The sequence below is a fragment of the Epinephelus lanceolatus genome, chromosome 2 (genome assembly GCF_041903045.1).
Source record: "Epinephelus lanceolatus isolate andai-2023 chromosome 2, ASM4190304v1, whole genome shotgun sequence".
NCBI lineage: Eukaryota > Metazoa > Chordata > Actinopteri > Perciformes > Serranidae > Epinephelus > Epinephelus lanceolatus.
Window position 1 is genome coordinate 41307207 of NC_135735.1, and position 21217 is coordinate 41328423.

Consider the following 21217-nt stretch of genomic DNA (forward strand, 5'->3'; position numbering starts at 1 on the left):
TACCAATACTGAGCCCTAATATCCACTTAATATGAAAATAGGCAGCTTGTATTTGCCATATCTACTTTGTGATATGTCAGTGTTTTGTTTTCAGCTTGTTGTGCTGTTTCCAGATAGCCCAAAATATTGCTGGCATCTATATTTTGTTATTTTGAAATACAGTCACCAGGTGACATTTTTACTTGGCAGAGAAAATACTGCCATATAATTACTTACAAAAGACATTGCTTGAAATATGTATTTGTTTCTCAAAAAGCTATAATCATAAAATATAGTTTGGCTGTTGCAGGCGGCAAGTGACCTGTTTTTTAATGTACCTCAGCAGGACTCGACAGATTCATAGACCCATAGCTCTCACAGCTGCTATGTGGCCCTAAAAAATGTTTGAAACAGTATCCCCTCTACAAAATTAGATTGCTTTTTTTTTTGCTATTCTTTTATTTGCAGAAAGGTGGATCCTTGGTGGTGAAAACAGAACCAAAAAAGGCATAGACAGTGGAAGTGCTTGCTTGATCTGTCACAGAGGGCACTCGTGGGGCACCAACTCTCAACCACTTAGAATGCTTTGAAATTAGCTTTCTTTAATCCTGCAGCTAATACGGTACAAAAACTCTAAGGCTAAGAATTAGCAAACAGTATTTAATGCCTCGGTTCCTTCAGGCCCCATCCCGCCCTCAGTTCTACCGGCAGGCAGGCAGATTTATTGTGGAAGGTGATGCCAGTTAAGTTTCAAAACTTAAACTCCTGATCGCTCCTGCTGCTATTTGCCTTCTATCTACCAACAGTAATATATTTGCTGCTACATCAGCAAATACTGCAAGTAATCCAGTCATATAAGGGGAAACTGTGCCAGGTGGTAATACGAAACAATGCAGTAAATATTAACACAAGATTACCATTTTCCAGTAATGAATATTGAAACAAACAGATTTTTTAAAACGTTAGAAATGCCAATGCCAGTTTTAGAGGTGTAACAACATTACAAACGTAGCACATAGCAAAAAAAGTACAATCTTACTTCCTTTGAGTGATGCACGTACACAGAGTAATGAAATGCCGAGCGAGTGTTTGACACAGTATGAGCTCTGTCTGGTGAAGAAGAAGTCACAGGTAGACCAGGTCTCCCCGCAGAAGACACGGAGTGAAGTTGTTGTTGGTTGTTTAAGAGAGAATTCACAGCAGGGCAGACGTCTGTGCTCTCTGTCTGTTTACCATTGACAGAGAGCAGCAGCCTGTGTGATAGACAGTTTTACCAATCAGTCGAGCTGCTCAAGCACAAAACACCAGGGATCCCTGCCTGTTTACAGCCTCAACGGGCCAAAAAGCACAGGCCTCACTGGGTGACTGACTTAGCTCTGCCTTTCTCACTCCCTCCTCCCTCTAAATAAACACTCCTCTGCTTCTGTATCTCTTTACGCACCTTTGTATCTTCTCATTTTTCTCCTTCTCATCCCCCTCTCACCCCCTGATAGCTATCTGTTCTGCCCTACTAAGGCAGTAATTGGAGCAGCAGTGAAGTTGAGGCAAACTGTAAAACTGTTGAATGCCTTTTTAGGCAAATTATTTTACTCCAAAAAAAAATCATTGCCACTGGACACACACAGTACTTAAAATATGCAGATACTGCACTCTGCCTTTGGATGATCTTTACAGAGCCAACAAAATGTGTTCTCTCAGCCTTCTTATCCATTTTACTTAAGAAAATTAACTTTTTATTTAGTCTATAACTTAAAGGAATCAAGCATTTCTATCTGCCGAAGTGCTATTAATATTTAAAACAAAATCAATATGGTACATTAATTTAATACATCTTGATATGTGATTTAAAGGTAGCTTGACCACATCAACTCTTTTTTTTTACATAAATTACACATTTTTATAACATTTTATTTATTTTTATACAGTAAAACAGGTGTTAGAAAGTCAGGAACAGGTTGTAACTGAAGTTTTACCAAAAATAAATGTGTTTTGCCTGTGTAGGGTGTCTTAGTGTATCATCTCTGCGGAAACACACAGTTTTACGCCATGTATACCTAATTTACAGTGGCCCTGAAGGGTCAAAACAAAACAACATTTTGGAAAACACAACATTTCAGAAAACAAAACAACATTTCACAAAATGTTGTAAAATGCTTTTGTATTTGTTGAAATGTTGTAGTGTTTTGACCCTCAGGGCCACCGTACTAATCACCGAGTGCAGACATAAACCATTTAAAGGAGCACATTTTAAAGCACACAGGCTGTAGTATCTGCTTGGTGATGGTGAATGCAGCTCCCACATATATTTGTGTTTGCCAGCTCTACCAGTCATTTGTCATTGCATTAGGATGTAATCTCTTTTATCTTCCATCAGTGTGGAGATTATTTAAGAAGATGAGGGACAAAGATTGTGAGGAATATGGGCATTTATAGTTAGATGGGCACACAGGCATGCAGACAGACAGACAGACAGACAGACAGACAGACCTTTTGTAATGATGAATTGCAGAGAGGCTGATTAAAATCTGCAGCTTGTTTGATCTCTTTTTGAAGTTGACCTTGATGATTTGTTGTGTTTATACAAATGTGGTGACTAAGAAAAGAGTTATTCTGCAAATATGAAGCTGCTAACATTCCTACTGTGTGTTCATGCTGATCCTCTTTAGTCAAGCACAAATACGATGGGATTGAATTACTGGAATTAATAAGACTGTGATTCACTTGACTGTCCCCTCTACATGTGACTTGTAACCAAATGAAGGTTTGTGTGTTTGTGTATACGTGTGACACGAAACACATGTGATGTGTGATGTATAATAGGATTTCTGGCTGAGTAAGATTCAGAGAATAATCCAACAAATGATGGTGTTCATGTCAATTCAAGTGTTTGTTCCAGAAAATTCACTCCAGATGCTGCCACATGCTGGCTTTTATTTCTCTGAGTTCTGTCGACTGAAAACAAGCAGACAGTCACACAGTCAGGCATATACTCATCAGTTACTCATTCATATTGATCAGTCAGTCAATCATAGCTTGAAAAGTGTTTATGTGGGAGAGGTTTAATTAAATCAAAAACCTGAAACTAAAATCAGTGGAGAAACATAGCAGATGCGCATGCTTCTATATAAGGGTCAGTGATTAGTTTGATGAGAATGAAAATGATGTAAATCATATGCTTTGGTCGTCACAGTCACCAATCCAACCAAGTGCCCATTGGAGATTTTGCAGCATTTACAGGGAATATCTTTTCAGCCAATTTGGCAGTATCAGGCCATTAAATGGTTCTAATCAGCAGAGATGAGCATTACAGATATGGGTTAAAAAGGCAACTTTATGCCAGAAAGGACTTTCATGGGTACTTTTTTCACATCTGTGGGAAATTCTGCATATAGAGCAGGTGGGTCAAACATAGAACAGTCACCCAGGAGATGAGAGTTCAAGTCCCCACTTCGTTTTGGTGCCTAAATCTAAAGAAAGTGAAACCTAAAAAACAGGTAACTGCCATTGAATGGGCTGAAGACATCCTGATTGGGTAAGCTTTTGGAAGAATATTGTTCAACACCCCCACTGGAGTACCACAGACTTGTATATACTGACAGATCACTCGCTGAAGCACTGCTCTTTTCATATGCATTTACTTATCTGAACCTCGTGCCACAAAGAGCTCACCAAGAACTAAGAAGAAATGACTATTACTTTGAGTTGCTTTGTGTTTGCTATGTTGCCAAAATACATGCAGTGGGACATAAGCACAGCACACCCCTTCTTTAACCTCTTGCACTTTCTAATGCATCAGGGAAAATGCTAATGTGTGTATGTTACAATGATTAACGGAAGATTTGCATTAATAGACTCTTAACCGTCATAAAATCTAACTTGTGTCCTACTGTCTGTATATAAGCCATTCCTTATTTATAAAAACCTAGTGAAACCTAGCAATCACATAGCAACTACTCCCATAAATTTTACCAACCTGTTCTAATTTGGAAGTTGTCATATACTGCAGCTTGGTCACTGATTATCGCATCAGACACTGACGAAAAATAGACATCCTTTTGCTGCAATATGATACACCGTTTGACAGCATCAGTCAGTAAAGCCACCAGAGAGTGTCAGTTTGATATGCCACCAGACAACAATGTAATTTAAGGAGCAGGAAAGTCTCTACAGGGCAGACGGAAGGGGTGGTGGATAGGTCCAACAACACCGGACTTTCACCCAGCAGTACGAATGTAGAGCCAAACCATGATGTTTTTTTCAAACCTAACCACATGCATTTGTTGCAGAATGAAATAAATGTGAATACACTGTGCTTTACAAGTTTTTAAAAAAGACTGTTTGCATGTAATGAGCAGAAACTGTACATTTCCTGTGAGAACAGAAGTGTATTGTGAAAAGACACACTGCATGCAACAGGCGTAAATTAGCACGGGGTCCCAGAACATCAACACCAGATGCACCCAGGATACCTAGCACGTAATATGTAGATTTGAAGTCCGCTTATCGAGCGGCAGTATGTGAGGAGTTGAGAGTGAGAATGTGTTGATTTCACAGTTCAGAATAATTTTCTCCTGTTTTCACCTGTGTGTTAGCATTTATGATATACCTATAACCAGTTCTTCCTTGGTTAGCTCTTTGTGACACTAGAGATGATAAACAGATCAGACGCAGTAGCATGAACTGCTGTCAGTCACCAGAATTTGATTTCCCCACACGGGTCCATGTGGTGTCGCTAATGATGCAGGCTGACATCAGTGAAACTGTCTGATGAATGAGTCAGTCCATGTGACTTCACGCCTACAGCTCTTGGTTCATTTGGAATAACCCAGGTGTTTGATTTGTGTACATTCAATTAAATGGTTTACATATCTTCTACTTTCAAGTCTCGCAACAACAGAATTTTTAATTGAAGTGGTGGAAGTGTGGGCCCAAAGCCAAACTGTTGAAAAGTCCACTGATCTAACTTTTAGCTCACTCGTATTTCACTCACTTCATATTTGTCTCCTTGTGGTAAACTTTCTGACATCTCAGACCTTGAAATGTCCTCCTCAAAACAAACAGCACAACTTTGAATTAAAGAAAGTGACCTTGCAAGGGAGCATTATTATTCCTCTGTGTTCTGTCAGTTTTCATTCACAATGTCACGTCTTCTATATACCTTCCCTGTGCCGTGCTGTTCCATATTCAGCGCTACTAAAGTTCAGCCATCCGCTGCTTTAAAGTCCCTGCGCCTCTCTCCCCTTTCTGAAATGGAAAAGCAATAATTCCTCCTCTCTCTGTCTCTCTCCAGCTTTTTGATGGAATCGAGTGCGAGTTTCCCATATTTTTCATCTACATGATGATTGATGGTAAGCCTTGTTCTACCCATAGCTGCTGTTATGATGCCTCAAGTGGGTCACTGGGAAGATAGAAGACAGACTTGAAGCATTTGACAGGAAATTACATTTTGGTGTTTGTCAGGTTTTAGAGGACTTAGAAACACTTTTCAAAAATATGTGATGTGTGAAATTTGTGTGTGAACCTTAGGGAATGGTCAGGCATAAAATAAGGAGTATACTGTAGTTTCTCCACATAATGTGAATTCAAGCATCATTTAATCCACCTCATGCTGCTTTATACCCCACTGACATTTGTAGGACAAACAAACAATCTGATTTATGGCCTGTTGTCCCATCTCAGATGTCTCAGTCTTTATGGGACCATCTCAAAAATCCATGAATTGTTTTTCAAACTGTTTCAAACAGCTAAAACTAATGGTTAAAAGATCAGTTCAGTTTATACATTCATTTATAAAGCACGCAAAGGCATTAAAGGAATACTTCAGCCCCCAAATGCCCATTTGTATATCAGTTACTCACCCTGTATTACACTGAATGTGTGAAGAAAACTTTTCTTACATGCCTCCAGGAAACAAAGATTCCGAAATGGAGAAAACTTTAGTTAATTGAAGTAAAGGGCACCGCATTTAACAACACCAAAATTATATCAAAACATCAATGTGCAACTTCTCACGCAGTTCATGCAGGGTAATCCAACGGGGAGCTCAATTAAAAGTGAAACTTATCTTTGCTCTCTCTAAAGCCAGACTCCATTAACAAAAACAGTAATTTTACCTCGCTGAACACTTGAGCTGCTGCTCTACCATTACCTCACTTAGTTAGTTTGTTTGTGTCATTGTGTGACTAGTCTTTTAAAGGGTTAGTTCAGATTCACCAAAAGTCACACAATAACACAAACAAACTACTGATCACTGTTCCTGTTAGACCAGCAGCTCCTTTGATAAGTGAGTTAAAATAACAGTTTTTTCCCAGTGGAGTCTGGCTTCAAAGAAAGCATAGATAAGTTTTACTTGCCGATCAGTTCTCTGTCGGAAAGAGTTGTCTGTTTAGGAAGCACTGACCATACGACAGAGGCTTGGATTATACTGCATGAATTCTGTAAAAGCTTGTAAACAGATGTTTTGGTATAGTTTTTTTGTTGTTAAACATGGTCGCCTATGACTTTTGATTCTTTGCTCTCCAAATTTTCTCCACAAATTCAGCGTATCACGAGGTGAGTAATTGATATACAAATGGTCACGTTGGGGGTGAAGTACTCCTGTAAAGCTGCAATAATCCACAGATAATTCCCACCCGACTCTCCAGTTCCCCTCAGCTTTACTGAGCATTTTAGCCTCATTGTTGTGGTGTAATCGCCCAAACGTGCAGCTTTTTGTCCACTCATTCAGCTCTCGTGGGCAGGGTTTCCAGCCACAACATGCAGCTTTTTACACCAAAAAAAGCTCTGATAAATCCACTGCACACTACCTGCACAGCACCAAACAGCAGACAGACGAAGGTAGGAAATAACTGGTGAACATATTGGATCATTTAGCAGCTAAAGCCCCAGATATTTCCCTCAGGAGTTGGTGGAGAGAAATATTGGACTTACATTCATCAGGTGGCCATAAACATGCTTCCATGGGAATGCTAATCCTGCTCTGTGTCTGCTGTTTAAATAGGCAACTGATGTTGTGTGTGTTGCAAAAAGTTTCATCCAAAAGTTTGAATAAGTATCATTAACGTGTGTGTGCGTGCATGTGTGTGTATTTGTGTCTGCGTGTTTGTGTTGCAGGGGTGTTCAGAGGAAATAAAGCTCAGGTCAAAGAATACCAGGACCTCCTTGAACCCATTATCTTCCAGTCTTATGAGGGTGAGCAATCATGTGAATACACACACACACACACACACACACACAAATGCAGTGACCAGTGGATGGAGGAAAATTACAAATGCGCAATCACACTCACACGCATGTGTAAATTTATCTGATTTGGTACATTAGTATGGTTGGTATTGGAGCTGCTGCCTCTGTTCTCTCTCCCTCTAGCTATGAAAAACTTTCTCTTGTTAAATCACGTCATCCATATTCATGCACCACATGCTGCGACTAAGGCTCACAGGGGCGTTACATTCAAGTGAACTCAGCCTTTCTTCATGAGTAGCAAGCCGGGCTTCTATATTCACCTGCACCCATTGCTGTGAGGGGAGACAGTCAAATGATAGGGATGTCAAGAGCTTTGAGTTCCTATTGGTCCGATCATAATAGAACAGGAATAATTGGAGTGTAGAAAGGATAATGATGTGGGACAGAGCTGGCTTGCTCCACATGTCTCCACAGTGCCTTTGTACTGGTTATGTATGGATTAACAAAACTCCTGAAGTTAATTGGCTGGATTTTAAAGGATAACTCAAGTGTACTTTTTTTTTCGTTCACCATTAATGCCCATGAAAAGTCTTAATCCACAGATGTATTTGCTGTTGTCAGAAGCTGCTATTGTGTGTTCTGCTGCAGGTTAACCAGACCTCCCGGGAGTCACGGTCTCCCATTGTTTTGATGATGCACACACATGCAGGATGCAGCTCTGGGAGACATGCTGCTGTACTGTGGTGAATGGGCAATATTTACTACCGTTGTGCCATCCTTTGAGTCAGTGTTTTGTCTTTGGAGAGGGTTTGTTTCATATTGAAACAAACTTTCAAGAAAATGTAGAGGAGAATTTTTTGTTTTGGGGCACACCGATTGCAGCTGTTTCACATACAGGCAAATAGGTCTTTTTTTGTATCCCTATTATTTGAACCTTCACAGGTATAACTGTACATGTGACGTGACCAAAATGTAGCCTGATAGACTGAATTATCATTTGATTTCACTTCATTACTCATCCTTACATCACACTCATATCAGCCAATCTCTGTGTTAAAGGGTGAGCAATTTCATTTTGTTTTTCCCCTTTAGCTTTGAGTGAAATATATTAACAACTGTAGGGGTGAATTGTAATATCTTTGGTGATGCCTTCACTTTTCCTCTGGTGCCACCATCAAATCCAGATTTCAGTGTGTCTGATACTTGGTTTTCTAACAAAACACTTGCAAAACTGATGGCATTTCCATCAGCCACGGGGTACTGTGTGTTAAGTGCCAATTAAGTAGCTGTAGACTCTTAGAGCCTGTTGGCACCTGGTATTAACATTGGTTTCGGTGATCCGAAAGCAACAGACACATTGCCATTGACACCTGTGTCTATCATGTGTCTCCAGCTAACCATGTTCAGATTTCATTGCTGCCTACGTCACTTACTCTTGAAGGTCAAAGAGCCCCTGACACAGTTATAACATCCATACTCTTTGCTTCCTCGCATGCTCAATAGTTACATACAGTAAGTGCTGGTGTTGGCACAGCCTTCTTCCATAGGACAAAATTACTGACAGTCATGCAGTACTTCGTCCAAGTTGTTGTAAAAGGGGCAATATTGCTTGCACCAAGACAACCACCATGGCCTGCACTGATGACATAGTCCTTGTTGGAGACACTTCAGGACGAATTAAGTGGCAACATCTGGGACTGAAAAAATAAAGCCAACATGAAAGTGCCAAAAACTGCAGTTCCTCTAATGACCACTTTAGGCTGTCTCCAGAAACCAGTCAGTCCCCATAAACCCCCATGTTAAAAGGCCCGACTTTACAGCAGAAATACAGCCTGGTACTAAAAACGGTTTGGGTCTTTATAGCTCATTTCCCCCTTCATGATGACTGTACAGAAGTAAAGAATTTATATGATTCACCAGTTTTCATTTTATTGGGCTTAAAGTTATGCATAATCAAGGTCGGCCCGCTTTGAGTCACAGGCCGTCTGCTGATAGTGTCCTCGGCTTCTTAGTCAGATCCACCCCTCGCTCCTTCACAGCACCAGCCTCTTGCCCAAATATGGTCACTTCTTGCTCCTAAAAAGCAAAGATGGTGAAGACCATAATGCCAAACTTGAGGCTTCAAAATGGCAGTCCACAAACAAATGGGTGATGTCACAGTAGCTACGTTCATTATTTTTACATTCTATGGGAAGTGTTGGTGTTTACACTGCAAAGATATGTGGTCAAATGCTTCCCAGACCACCTCAGCAAGTGGTTTGAGTGATTGGTTCACAATGTGTCTTGGTGGTCATTTGCACATTTATTTAGCACTGTTTACTTGTGATCTGATCACCCAGGACACATGTTAAGGCAAGGTATAAACATGGCCGTAGTTGTGCTCTTGTTTAATCTGTTTGTTTCACAGGCAATGGCCAGTTGCCCCCTCACTGCAGTCCGTATTGCTGCTAGTTTTACTTAGTAAAGGAGACAGTGTGCACAGACCAAACACTAAGAGTGGTTAGTGTTGTGACAAGGGCATGATTCCTCACCAGCTTCCCACCCATAAACACTCCCAGTCGCCTCAGCCAGAATGTTGAACTCATGTCTCTGCACTGGTGGGTGAACACTTTTTTCCACTGCACTACCTAGGCGCACTAATAAGTGTGCTGCTTTCACTGACTTAAATGACCGTATCTTTAAATTCAGACTGAATTGGCACAATTTTTACCCTCAGCAATTAGGAGCTACTTTGTTCCACTATGGTGGTTTAGCAGCTGGCGCCCATTATGTTCCTGTTATAGTAGATCTGTGAAAATGCACTTTTAGTACAAAAATGTACTGTTCCTTCTTGTACTTCTGTGCGAACTCTTTTTTTTTCTGAACAAACTCTTTTTTTTCTTTTTAAAAATATGCAGGTTAGTAATAATAAGTATCTGTGTTGCTTTTAATAGCGTTTTGAAGCTTTCAATGAAAAATGTCAGAGGTAATTTTTGTAAAGCATGAACAGATTGGGGCCATAAATGCAGCGACTGAGAAGAGCCCATTTTAATGGTTGACTTGTGTGTGTGTGTGTACAGTACATACTGAACATAAAGATGTTCCTCTTAAGTACAAAATTGGTCTAAAAACACGTTCTTTGTACCACTGTGCAAAATTATTGCTACATACTGTGTTGTGTGCATCTCCACCAGAGTGTTACTTAAGTATGTTTTCTATAACTACAGGAGTGAAGTGCAGATTGATCTCCCTCAAGCACATATATAACACGTGTCCACAGAAGGTACTGTCTACATGCACATACACACACAGTCCTCTCACTGCCCTTCTCTCATACCAGGCCATGCTGTGGTCCCCAAATACTACTACGTACCAGCTGACTTTGTAGAGGGGGAGCAGCTCAAACATGGAAGCCAGAAGCGTTTCCCTAGCAACTCTGGCCGTGATGGGATGTTCTTCCTGTGTGGTCAAGCCCTTTACAACATCGCCAAGCTGCTGGGTATGCCTCTGTGTGTTTGTGTGTGCTTGGTATGACGCTCTGAACCCACACATTCATTCTCTTCATTTTAATGTCAACTTCATTAATAATGCAAAACTGTGTATGTAGTATGACAAAAAAAACTCCCTTTGTTTTTTATTATTCATGATTACCTAATGATTGTAAATAATGCTTAATTCTTCACTGACATGAATCAGAGGATGCAGTTTGACTCATCCATTGTGTGTGTGTGCATTTCTGTATTTGTGCAAACGGTGGGAAATTGATTTTTTTTTTTTTTTTACATTTGTCTTCTTGCCTGTGTGGGAGTGTTTTTTGTATGCATGTTAATGTATCTGTCTTTCTCTCTCTCTCTCTGTGTATGCTCATAATTCAGTGGATGAGCTGATCAGCCCTAAAGATATTGATCCCATCCATCGCTACGTGCCCCACCAGGACCAGCGCAATGTCAGCATGCGATACTCCAATCAGGTAAGCTCTAATGCAACTGTGATTGCATATCATCACTTGGCTCTCATCTGGTCTCTTACTGAACACTTATTTCACAACTTATCACCTTGAATGCTCATATACACAAGTCAGCTTTGGATTCAGGTGCCCCCTACTCAGCTGTACTTGTCCTTGTTGATATGACTTATGAGGGCATTTAAGCACTTAAATTAATAGCTGTATCCGCACTATTAAAACATGCTCTTTGTTGTAATTCATATGGTCTATCCAGGAGGAACAACATAGAAGTATAGATAAGGGACAATAATATTTAAGTTGTACATTCACAATAGCAATGGATATTCACGAGCCTGAGCAAGGAGTTTTAAATCCTGTCTGATTGAAATTTGAGTTTTTGAATGCTTCACACCCATTAAAAGAAATTTCAGTTATTTTTTTTTCATATTCAGAACTAGGGGTGGGAATCTTTGGGCACCTCACGATTCGATAACGATTACGATTCAGGGGCTACGATTCGATTATAAAACGATTATTGATGCATCTTTAATTTATGTATATTGATGCACTTTTTCACAACACACATTTTTTTTTGTCTCACTGAATAAGCATTCAACACTTGCAATTTTTAAAAACAGTGCATTTGTAATAAGAAACAGTTGAATTCATTTCCATTATATTTTATTAAACATATAAATGGAAATGCGTGCAAACTGGAAAGTTACAACTTCATTGTATGGAACCAAAGGTAACAACAGGTATCTTAAATCACAAGATAAAATGCGCAGTTAGAGTAACAAATGATTTGGTGGCGACAGATGTCCACGCATCACATGTAACTGTGATCCTACCTGCCTTCAACAGTGAGGCCATGACTTCTGTTTTGGTTTGGTTGTAGAGTGTCGGTGAAATAGCGTCAGGATGGGATGGTGTATCTGGGCTCCAGTGTATGCAGCAGTCCTCGAAATCCCTGATTTTCCACGATGGAAGAAGGACGCAAATCCTTGGCAATAAATGCCGCGATGGCCTTCGTAATTCGCTTCGCCTTTTCCAATGAAGGTGGCAGCTTTCTAATTGCTTCCTCGATTGTTCTCTGGTCGGTAGCGCCACTAGTTGCCGCAGCAACAACAGCCTGCCGTCTCCCTGACTCCTCCGTCAGGTGGAATCGAGTTACATGGCTTCTCATGCTTGTTGTGTTGCCAAAGTATTTTATTTTAGCACGACACAGCTTACATATAACGTGGCTCTTGTCCAGTTCGCTTCCGCCATCAACGTTGTAGAAGGAGCTGTTAAATTAGAAGGAACTGTTCGGACCTCACGGCGAGGTGGGTGGCGGTCAGCCATGTTTGTTTTCCTCTGTGCATGTGTCGGTGAGTCTGCTCCAGGTGCGCATCCCAAAGTGTCCCGGAGATGACGCGTACCGCGCTTCTTAGTTCCGCATTATTTAGAACCTTCTGTATTACTCTAATTAACAGATTTAAATAATCGAAATTTGGACGTTTGTGAATCGATTCAGATTCGTCCACGTCCGAATCGCGATGCATCTAAGAATCGGAAATTTCCCCCACCCCTATTCAGAACTGCTGTTGCAAAAATCTTTTTCAAGGTGGGAACTTGAAAGTCAGAGATTTGAATCATCAGTCAGAGACCCCTCATTTGACTCAGATTTTTTTTAATGCATAATTGTAACCACCTTTAAATAGAATTAAAAAATTTAACATTGTATTAAAGTTATATTAAACATCATTCAGTCATTTTCTGTAACCGCTTATCCTGTTGGGGGTCACCTGGAGTAAACTTTGCAAACTCCAAACTGCAAAGCATACTATAAGACCTCGTTTTGCTTTTGTACGTTTATTTTCCCCAAAACAAGTTCACCATTTAAAGGTCTATTTTTTATGTTGAACTGTGTAAAAAGTTTTATTTTTCCAAAATTTCAGAGTTAAACTGTGGGAAATGTACCTACCCTTTGCAGCTCTTTTCTAAACACCCTTAGTCTAAAGAACAGCCCTGCATTTTTGCACTATGCTAACCAATTAGGACTATCTTACCAGCACTGATATGTATCACCTAGTTCTCTGTCTACCAGCTTTGCTACGGCTGTTCCAAAAATCCTCTTCCCTTGCCATAGTAGTACTTGATTTGAAAATCTGCAAACAGGTTTAGAGCTACATTGCTGCATTGTTCTCATCAGGCTTTTTCAGCGTTCTTTAACTTAGCCTCACTTGAGTTAATCCTTGTAAAGTAATTTATGACAAAAAAAACACCTCCATCAGATGTAACAGTAAAATGTTCAGCAGTACTAGTTACTCCTATAAATGGCAAGCACCAATACATATATGAAATATAACACTCTTGTTATATGTCGACTTAGTTGAGCTGGATTTATACTGGATCCAAGGTGTTAACAGAGTCCAACCTTAGATAATGATGTTTTGATTTATTGTTCAGTGTCAGATGTCACCCACTGCTAGCACCCACACAACACTAGACAAATGTATCATTCTTTCATTTGCTGTGTGATATAAAGTGACAGTGAGCACTGCATGTACTTGAATTGGAGTAACATCAAGGTGACTTCTACTTTGCCTCATCTCATTACTGAACAGGAGACTACTGCAAATACCACTGTGCCCTCTTTCAGTCACTGTGATGAAGCGGCTTTCATGGCGAGCATAAGGATTGGAGTGGAGATGACTTTGCTAGATGTGCTTTACTGAAAAAGACAAGATTACTGAGCCGTACTTAAACTTCCTCAGTGTTGTCTTCACTATCGACAGCCACAGAAATCATCAGAGGCTTGTAGGATAAAACCCAACCTGTTTCATCTGTAGTATTGCTGTAGCCACAGTAGCTACAGCATCCCAAATGTGTAGTTACATATTTGAGGAGGCACACGTCAACTATGGCGTAACTACAGCAGCTTTGTGTGTAGGCTTCAAAGCAATGCAGTAACCCCTCAACACACAACTGTAAATCCACCTTTACTCCTGCTCTTCTCGCCCACAAACTCCACCTCAGGCATTCCCATATCACATCTAAAAAAATCCCACTACTCAGTCGTGCTGACTTTGTGATGTTATTCATGTGCGCAAAAGTTTTAATTACAATTCATCCACTAAACAGCAGAAACCATCCTTTCTCACCTTGCCAAAGGCCAGTCTTGCAGATAAGGATAAAACCCAGTCCATTTGCTCTACAAACCGCCTCTCTGAATGGCGATCATGTCTGAGGTTTAATCCATATCAGAGACGGCCGGCAGCTCTGAGGATCACACAGATGAAGGGTAGAGATACGTATACAGCGGCCTGATGTTCATTCTCTTTGCTGTACAGTGTGGAATGATAAGTTCCATTCTGCTCCTGTACGTTGAGTTTTGTTGTTGTAGCTCGGCTGATAAGATGGTGCCGGAACAAGGAGCACAAGAGAGGAGGTCCGGACAGGTGTTATGAACACCAGACTGAATCAAATAGGGTGCAGGGAGAAAGACCAACAGGAAGAGCAAAGACAGAGGAAAACACACCGACATAGAAAAGAGCATGTCAACCAGTAGGAAAACTGTGTAGACAGACAGAACCATAGAAATGAACATTTGCCTTTAAGAGGTACAAATGTCATTATCTAACTCTAGAGAATACTCATACTATTTCATACGAGGCTAGACTCGTGATGTTTTTCACTTAAAGGTTTTGACATTTACCAACTCTGTAAAGACATTTCTCTTGAAAAGGTGGTTTTAAAATTTCAAATTTAGACAAGGAAAAGGTGATTTTATCTCCATTTCACCACGCAGCTGTCAAATAACAACTGTCTTGCAACACTTGCTATGTAAATTGAGAAACTATAAATGTTTATGGGTGCATTTTACTCACAGACTGTTTGTTTGTGATCATGTTCCTATAAGTGATTACCAACCTTTTTTTGTCAGATGTACCACAGCCCTGATAGATAAAACTTCAGCACCCTTTGATACTACCCTACTACATGTTCCACATCTGTTCATTTGCATTGATTTTAAACTGGATATTATAGTTAATAGTTATAATCAAATTACAGTACAGGCCAAAAGTTTGGACACACCTTCTCATTTAATGCGTTTTCTTTATTTTCATGACTATTTACATTGTAGATTCTCACTGAAGGCATCAAAACTATGAATGAACACATGTGGAGTTATGTACTTAACAAAAAAAGGTGAAATAACTGAAAACATGTTTTATATTCTAGTTTCTTCAAAATAGCCACCCTTTGCTCTGATTACTGCTTTGCACACTCTTGGCATTCTCTCCATGAGCTTCAAGAGGTAGTCACCTGAAATGGTTTTCCAACAGTCTTGAAGGAGTTCCCAGAGGTGTTTAGCACTTGTTGGCCCCTTTGCCTTCACTCTGCGGTCCAGCTCACCCCAAACCATCTGGATTGGGTTCAGGTCCGGTGACTGTGGAGGCCAGGTCATCTGCCGCAGCACTCCATCACTCTCCTTCTTGGTCAAATAGCCCTTACACAGCCTGGAGGTGTGTTTGGGGTCATTGTCCTGTTGAAAAATAAATGATCGTCCAACTAAACGCAAACCGGATGGGATGGCATGTCGCTGCAGGATGCTGTGGTAGCCATGCTGGTTCAGTGTGCCTTCAATTTTGAATAAATCCCCAACAGTGTCACCAGCAAAACACCCCCACACCATCACACCTCCTCCTCCATGCTTCACAGTGGGAACCAGGCATGTGGAATCCATCCGTTCACCTTTTCTGCGTCTCACAAAGACACGGCGGTTGGAACCAAAGATCTCAAATTTGGACTCATCAGACCAAAGCACAGATTTCCACTGGTCTAATGTCCATTCCTTGTGTTTCTTGGCCCAAACAAATCTCTTCTGCTTGTTGCCTCTCCTTAGCAGTGGTTTCCTAGCAGCTATTTGACCATGAAGGCCTGATTGGCGCAGTCTCCTCTTAACAGTTGTTCTAGAGATGGGTCTGCTGCTAGAACTCTGTGTGGCATTCATCTGGTCTCTGATCTGAGCTGCTGTTAACTTGCGATTTCTGAGGCTGGTGACTCGGATGAACTTATCCTCAGAAGCAGAGGTGACTCTTGGTCTTCCTTTCCTGGGTCGGTCCTCATGTGTGCCAGTTTCGTTGTAGCGCTTGATGGTTTTTGCGACTCCACTTGGGGACACATTTAAAGTTTTTGCAATTTTCCGGACTGACTGACCTTCATTTCTTAAAGTAATGATGGCCACTTGTTTTTCTTTAGTTAGCTGATTGGTTCTTGCCATAATATGAATTTTAACAGTTGTCCAATAGGGCTGTCGGCTGTGTATTAACCTGACTTCTGCACAACACAACTGATGGTCCCAACCCCATTGATAAAGCAAGAAATTCCACTAATTAACCCTGATAAGGCACACCTGTGAAGTGGAAACCATTTCAGGTGACTACCTCTTGAAGCTCATGGAGAGAATGCCAAGAGTGTGCAAAGCAGTAATCAGAGCAAAGGGTGGCTATTTTGAAGAAACTAGAATATAAAACATGTTTTCAGTTATTTCACCTTTTTTTGTTAAGTACATAACTCCACATGTGTTCATTCATAGTTTTGATGCCTTCAGTGAGAATCTACAATGTAAATAGTCATGAAAATAAAGAAAACGCATTGAATGAGAAGGTGTGTCCAAACTTTTGGCCTGTACTGTACATAAAAGTGGATATATGTAGAGTACAGTACTGTACATAAAAGTGGATATAATAGTGGATGTTACAATATTTTTTTTCATACAACTAAACTGTCAATGTGAGTGTCTGTTTGTAGTTTGTGTACTTCTACCACTAGTGACAGAAGCTGCATGTGTCAGTGGCTAACTATTTCAACCATTTATCCATGGCTGTGTTCGGAATGGCATACTAACGTACCATCACATTCTCACTCCCAACATCACACATCCCTGCTTACGCACTGGACATTCATGTCTAAATATTATGCGCCAGGTATCCTTGGTGCATCTGCTGTTGACGTTCTGAGACACCATGTCAGTTTACAGCTGTTGCATGCATCGTGTCTTTTCAAAATACACCTCTGTTTACACAAGAAAGGTACAGTTTCTGCAGTCTTTTTCAAAAACTTAAAATGCTGGTAAAACACAGCGTATTTATGTTTATTTCATTCTGCAACAAACACACACACAAAAAACATCATGGTTTGGCAACTTCGGAATGAGAATGCTGCATACTGACGATTAAAAGAACGAATGTAATTGAATTACCGACAGACAAAATTCCAAATTGCGTTATTTGGATAAACTGATTGGGAATCTAAATGGTTACATTCTCGCCGGTTACGTCATACTTAGGGTGCATTCGCAAATCTAATCTGACACTGTACACTTAAATAAGAGTGCTGTTGTTTGAGGAAACAGTGTTCTACGTCTACATGAATTATCAAACGGTTAATTTATCACATTTGCACTCTGGGTGGTGCTCTATTGCTCTGTCTCGCCAGATGGAGCAGTGCGGATGAGTGCCAAGAGTACACTCTGCTGCCTCAAGAGTGCGGTGTTCTGAGCAACTAAACGTTAGATTCCAACAGTACTCCAAATTTACCAACAGTCCAGTATTTACCAGAGTGGCACTCAGAGTGAATGCAGCCTTAGTATGAATGCTATGTTAATATATGATTTCGAATACAGCCTATTTTAGCTTTTGGCTAAGTCTTACTTGATTTTCTCTTGCGTTAAGCCATTTTCTAGAACTTATCCATTTTTCTATCCATCCTTTTACTGTTCCAGCTGTTCAACCAATACTTGCGCAAACTATTTCAGCCTTTTATGTATTACTTTCAGCTAATTATTACAACTGTGGATCTGTAGATTTTAGCTAATAATTTCAACTTTTTGCCCATTAGCCTAAATTTAACTTTTAGCTAACCAGTCCAACTGTATTTGTTTTTTTTTAACTACTGTAACTGTTAATTTATTACTCTTAACTAACCATTTAAACATCACTGCTCTCTTGTTAAATAGGTTTTACACACTCTAATTTGCAACATGTGGCGTTCAGGTATTGTAGCAGACTCAATGCATGGATATATTTTTCAATAACATATTTGCACCATTTCTGTTGGATCAACTAAGTTGAGCAAGTCCACAGTCTTTCTACATAACCACTGGCAACTGCAGAAGTGTCCCCTGGGAACAAGCACCCCTCATATAGTACTCACTGATCTAAATCATTTGGGTTGCTGAAGGGCTGAGAAGCAGATTAAGAATTTATCAAAATATGCTCTGTGCATTTTAGATTGCAAATTGTGTACATTGTTAATTGGGATCAGACAGAGCAATTTAGATTTAGTCATAGTAAATATATAGTTAATAGCAGCATATTGGCATCATCTTTCTTGTATCCGCAGATGTGGTGTGATATTTCTCTGTAGGAAAACAGGATAAATATATGCAGCTCCATTGTGCTGGCAGCATTGCTTTTATGAATTCAACTTCTAAACTAGTATGCAGTGTGAGCAAAGCTTGACTCCCCTCAGGTAGGCTGCATATTTTGTTGAGATTACTTTTATCACAATAACACTTTGTTGAAACTGGATTTGTAGGCAGCGTGACAGCTGCTGCGAGCCCGGCCTCTGATAGTAGCAGGCACCGCTCTGTGTGCAGCCCATCAACAAAAGCCTTTCACATTAGTTTGATGTTTTCAGCCACATGCGGTCCAAATAAATGCGAATGTGAGTGAATGGTTTTGCTTCAAATTCTTCTCTGAAAGTATCGAAAGCCCCGTTGTTTGCTGTCACAGTGATGAGACAGTATCTTTTCATGGCCATTTGAAATGTAATTTAGGGTCTGAACAGCTTGTTAATGTGGTTATTGAAGAACTGACAACTCGGGACTGAAGTTAATGCAAACTGTGAAGGCTAACTGGGTGTGCTCAGTTTCACCCGTGGACAGACTGTGTAGGCGGAAAAGAGATGATGAATCCAGCCCACCCATGGGGGCATCAAGAAAAAATGCTACCATAACTGGTTCACACCCACCAATTTACTGGCACCAATTTAGCAGTGGGCCACACATTACAGAAGCAACCTGGAAGCTAGAAAACCTTTTTGGGGCTCACACGCTCAGCAAGTAATTTTCACTCATTTGGGTGAGTGGGTGCCATCTTTGAGTGTGGAATCCAGTTCTCATTTTTCATCCTTGGGCTGCAGCTAGTTCATCTCAATGGCAACATTATGCTTTCTGTTTACATCTCCCAATAGCACAATGGTGCACAACCTCTGAGTTAGACTTTGCCTGGGGCACCAAAATATCCACTGCTGCAAAGTAGACCTCGTCACAACTTCCTGCACACCCACATTATTAAAACATTTAAAGGAGTTTTTTTTTGTTTGTTTTTTTTTTCCAGTTTATTTTTATTTGGTCAACTCTTGGTTTTTTTTTTGGTATCACCAAAAAATGCCTTTTTATATCCAGTCCAAACTAAAACAGAATGAATGGCCCCTTTTCTACTTCCTACCCTCCTTCTTCTGGTGTCCTTGCTCCTCAAACTTAACCGCCATTATGATCCTGAACTGCTCTAAAGTGTTTTGACTGCATCTCACACAGTTGCGACATTATCGCGCCTTTAGAATTCACTGTCTTTAGAATTCACTGAATCAGAGAATTTTTCAACTAATACGAGTTTTCTACCAGTACCACCTGAAAGCTGATGTGAAGCACATTTTATTTCCCTGTAAGACGTGAATGCAGTACATCAACAGACTTTCTCGTTCAGAGTGTACAGGCATCTTGCCCTCAGCCCAGAGAAATTAGATGTGGTTGTTTATTCATGTGGCTGGTGCTAAGCTGAGCGCCTTGCAGGGTCAAACAGCCACACAAATTGCAGACTTAATTCTTTATTTTCGCTATTCTGTGCTGCTTCTCTCACCTCTGTCCTTTTTTCTTTCTCATTACTTTATACCATCACTCCCTGGCTCTGAGTCTTTTTGCTTCCTTCTTGTTGTCTCTATTTTTACCTCTGTTTCTCTTTCACTCACAACTTTTCTATCTCAGCTAGATGGTTAATGTAGCTTACACGTTGTGTCAGCAAAGAGGCTTGAGATGAGCAGAGAAAAAATTAGAGGGAGATGAGAGAAAAGAAAAGGGGAGAACAGAATGAGGTATATTGACTTTCTTAGTTTACAGTTTTGTGTTTCAAGCAAGAAATTGTGTGTGTGTGTGTGTGTGTGTGTGTGTGTGTGTGTGTGTGTGTAGCAGCTGTCTTGTTGCCTCTGCATCACTGACGTGCAGTGTTTGGTCTGCGGGCAGGAAAGGCACATGGGCATGCTGGGCTTTCACATGCAGTTAAAGCTTGATCTGTACGCGCCCCTTTCTTCCTTTTTGTATGTGTGTAATTTGCTTTCCACTTTGTGTATCCAAGAAAAAAAGAAGGTGTGTTATGAGAGCGCATGCGTCCATCTTTGCATATCATTCTCTCTGCTTTTAAGTGTATACAAGAGAGGTTTGTGTGGGTGCGCTCTTATGCAGTGCTTGTGTGTTTGTGTGCGTGTGTATTATTCATAGTTCCATTCCTTCCGAATGTTATGCTGCCACTTAAAGTCCCTGCATCAATTCATTCCACAGCTTGAGACAATAAGATGCTCTGCAATATTAAACCCGTAAATAGCCTGCAATATTGTGCTGTTCAGTTCCACCTATGAGCTTTTCTAAGGTCGTGGTTATTTGACATCAGCTCTTTCATACAGTAGAGAAATGTGTTTTTCAAAAGAGCTGACGAGGGTGCGCTCCCTCAAATAACCAGCAAAGCCTGTTTTAATAGTTAATGCATGACGTTTGAGTCATCCACCAAAAATGTCTAAAATACTCCATTTCGACAGATCCATTTTCAAAACTATTTCAAACAGCAGTTATGCCACTACATTGAGTATTAGTTGCAACAAGAGTTTTGTTTTATTTTTTTTTTTTTGTATATGCATCATTTATATACATCTGTGCAACATTCACAGTGTACGAGTTGTCTGGACACACTTCTTAACATGGAGGTGACTGAGCCACTGGCTAGCAGCTAACGGTGCTAACTCCATAAACAGCACTAAAAAATGGCAACAGTGCTGACAGAGCTAACAATGTTAACCAGGGGGAAC

General features: G+C 40.4%; 1 protein-coding gene across 3 annotated transcripts in view; it reads left to right on the forward strand.

Annotated features, from left to right (window-relative positions):
* The window catches only part of phkb (phosphorylase kinase, beta), a 149389-nt gene that overhangs the window by 61913 nt on the left and 66259 nt on the right, over nt 1-21217 (forward strand). For all 3 annotated transcript variants that reach the window (XM_033632936.2, XM_033632931.2, XM_033632923.2), the window contains 4 exons: nt 5270-5327; nt 7093-7170; nt 10484-10642; nt 11019-11113. In XM_033632936.2, coding sequence (XP_033488827.1) covers nt 5270-5327; nt 7093-7170; nt 10484-10642; nt 11019-11113 — 390 coding nt within the window. The remainder of the gene's footprint in view (nt 1-5269; nt 5328-7092; nt 7171-10483; nt 10643-11018; nt 11114-21217) is intronic.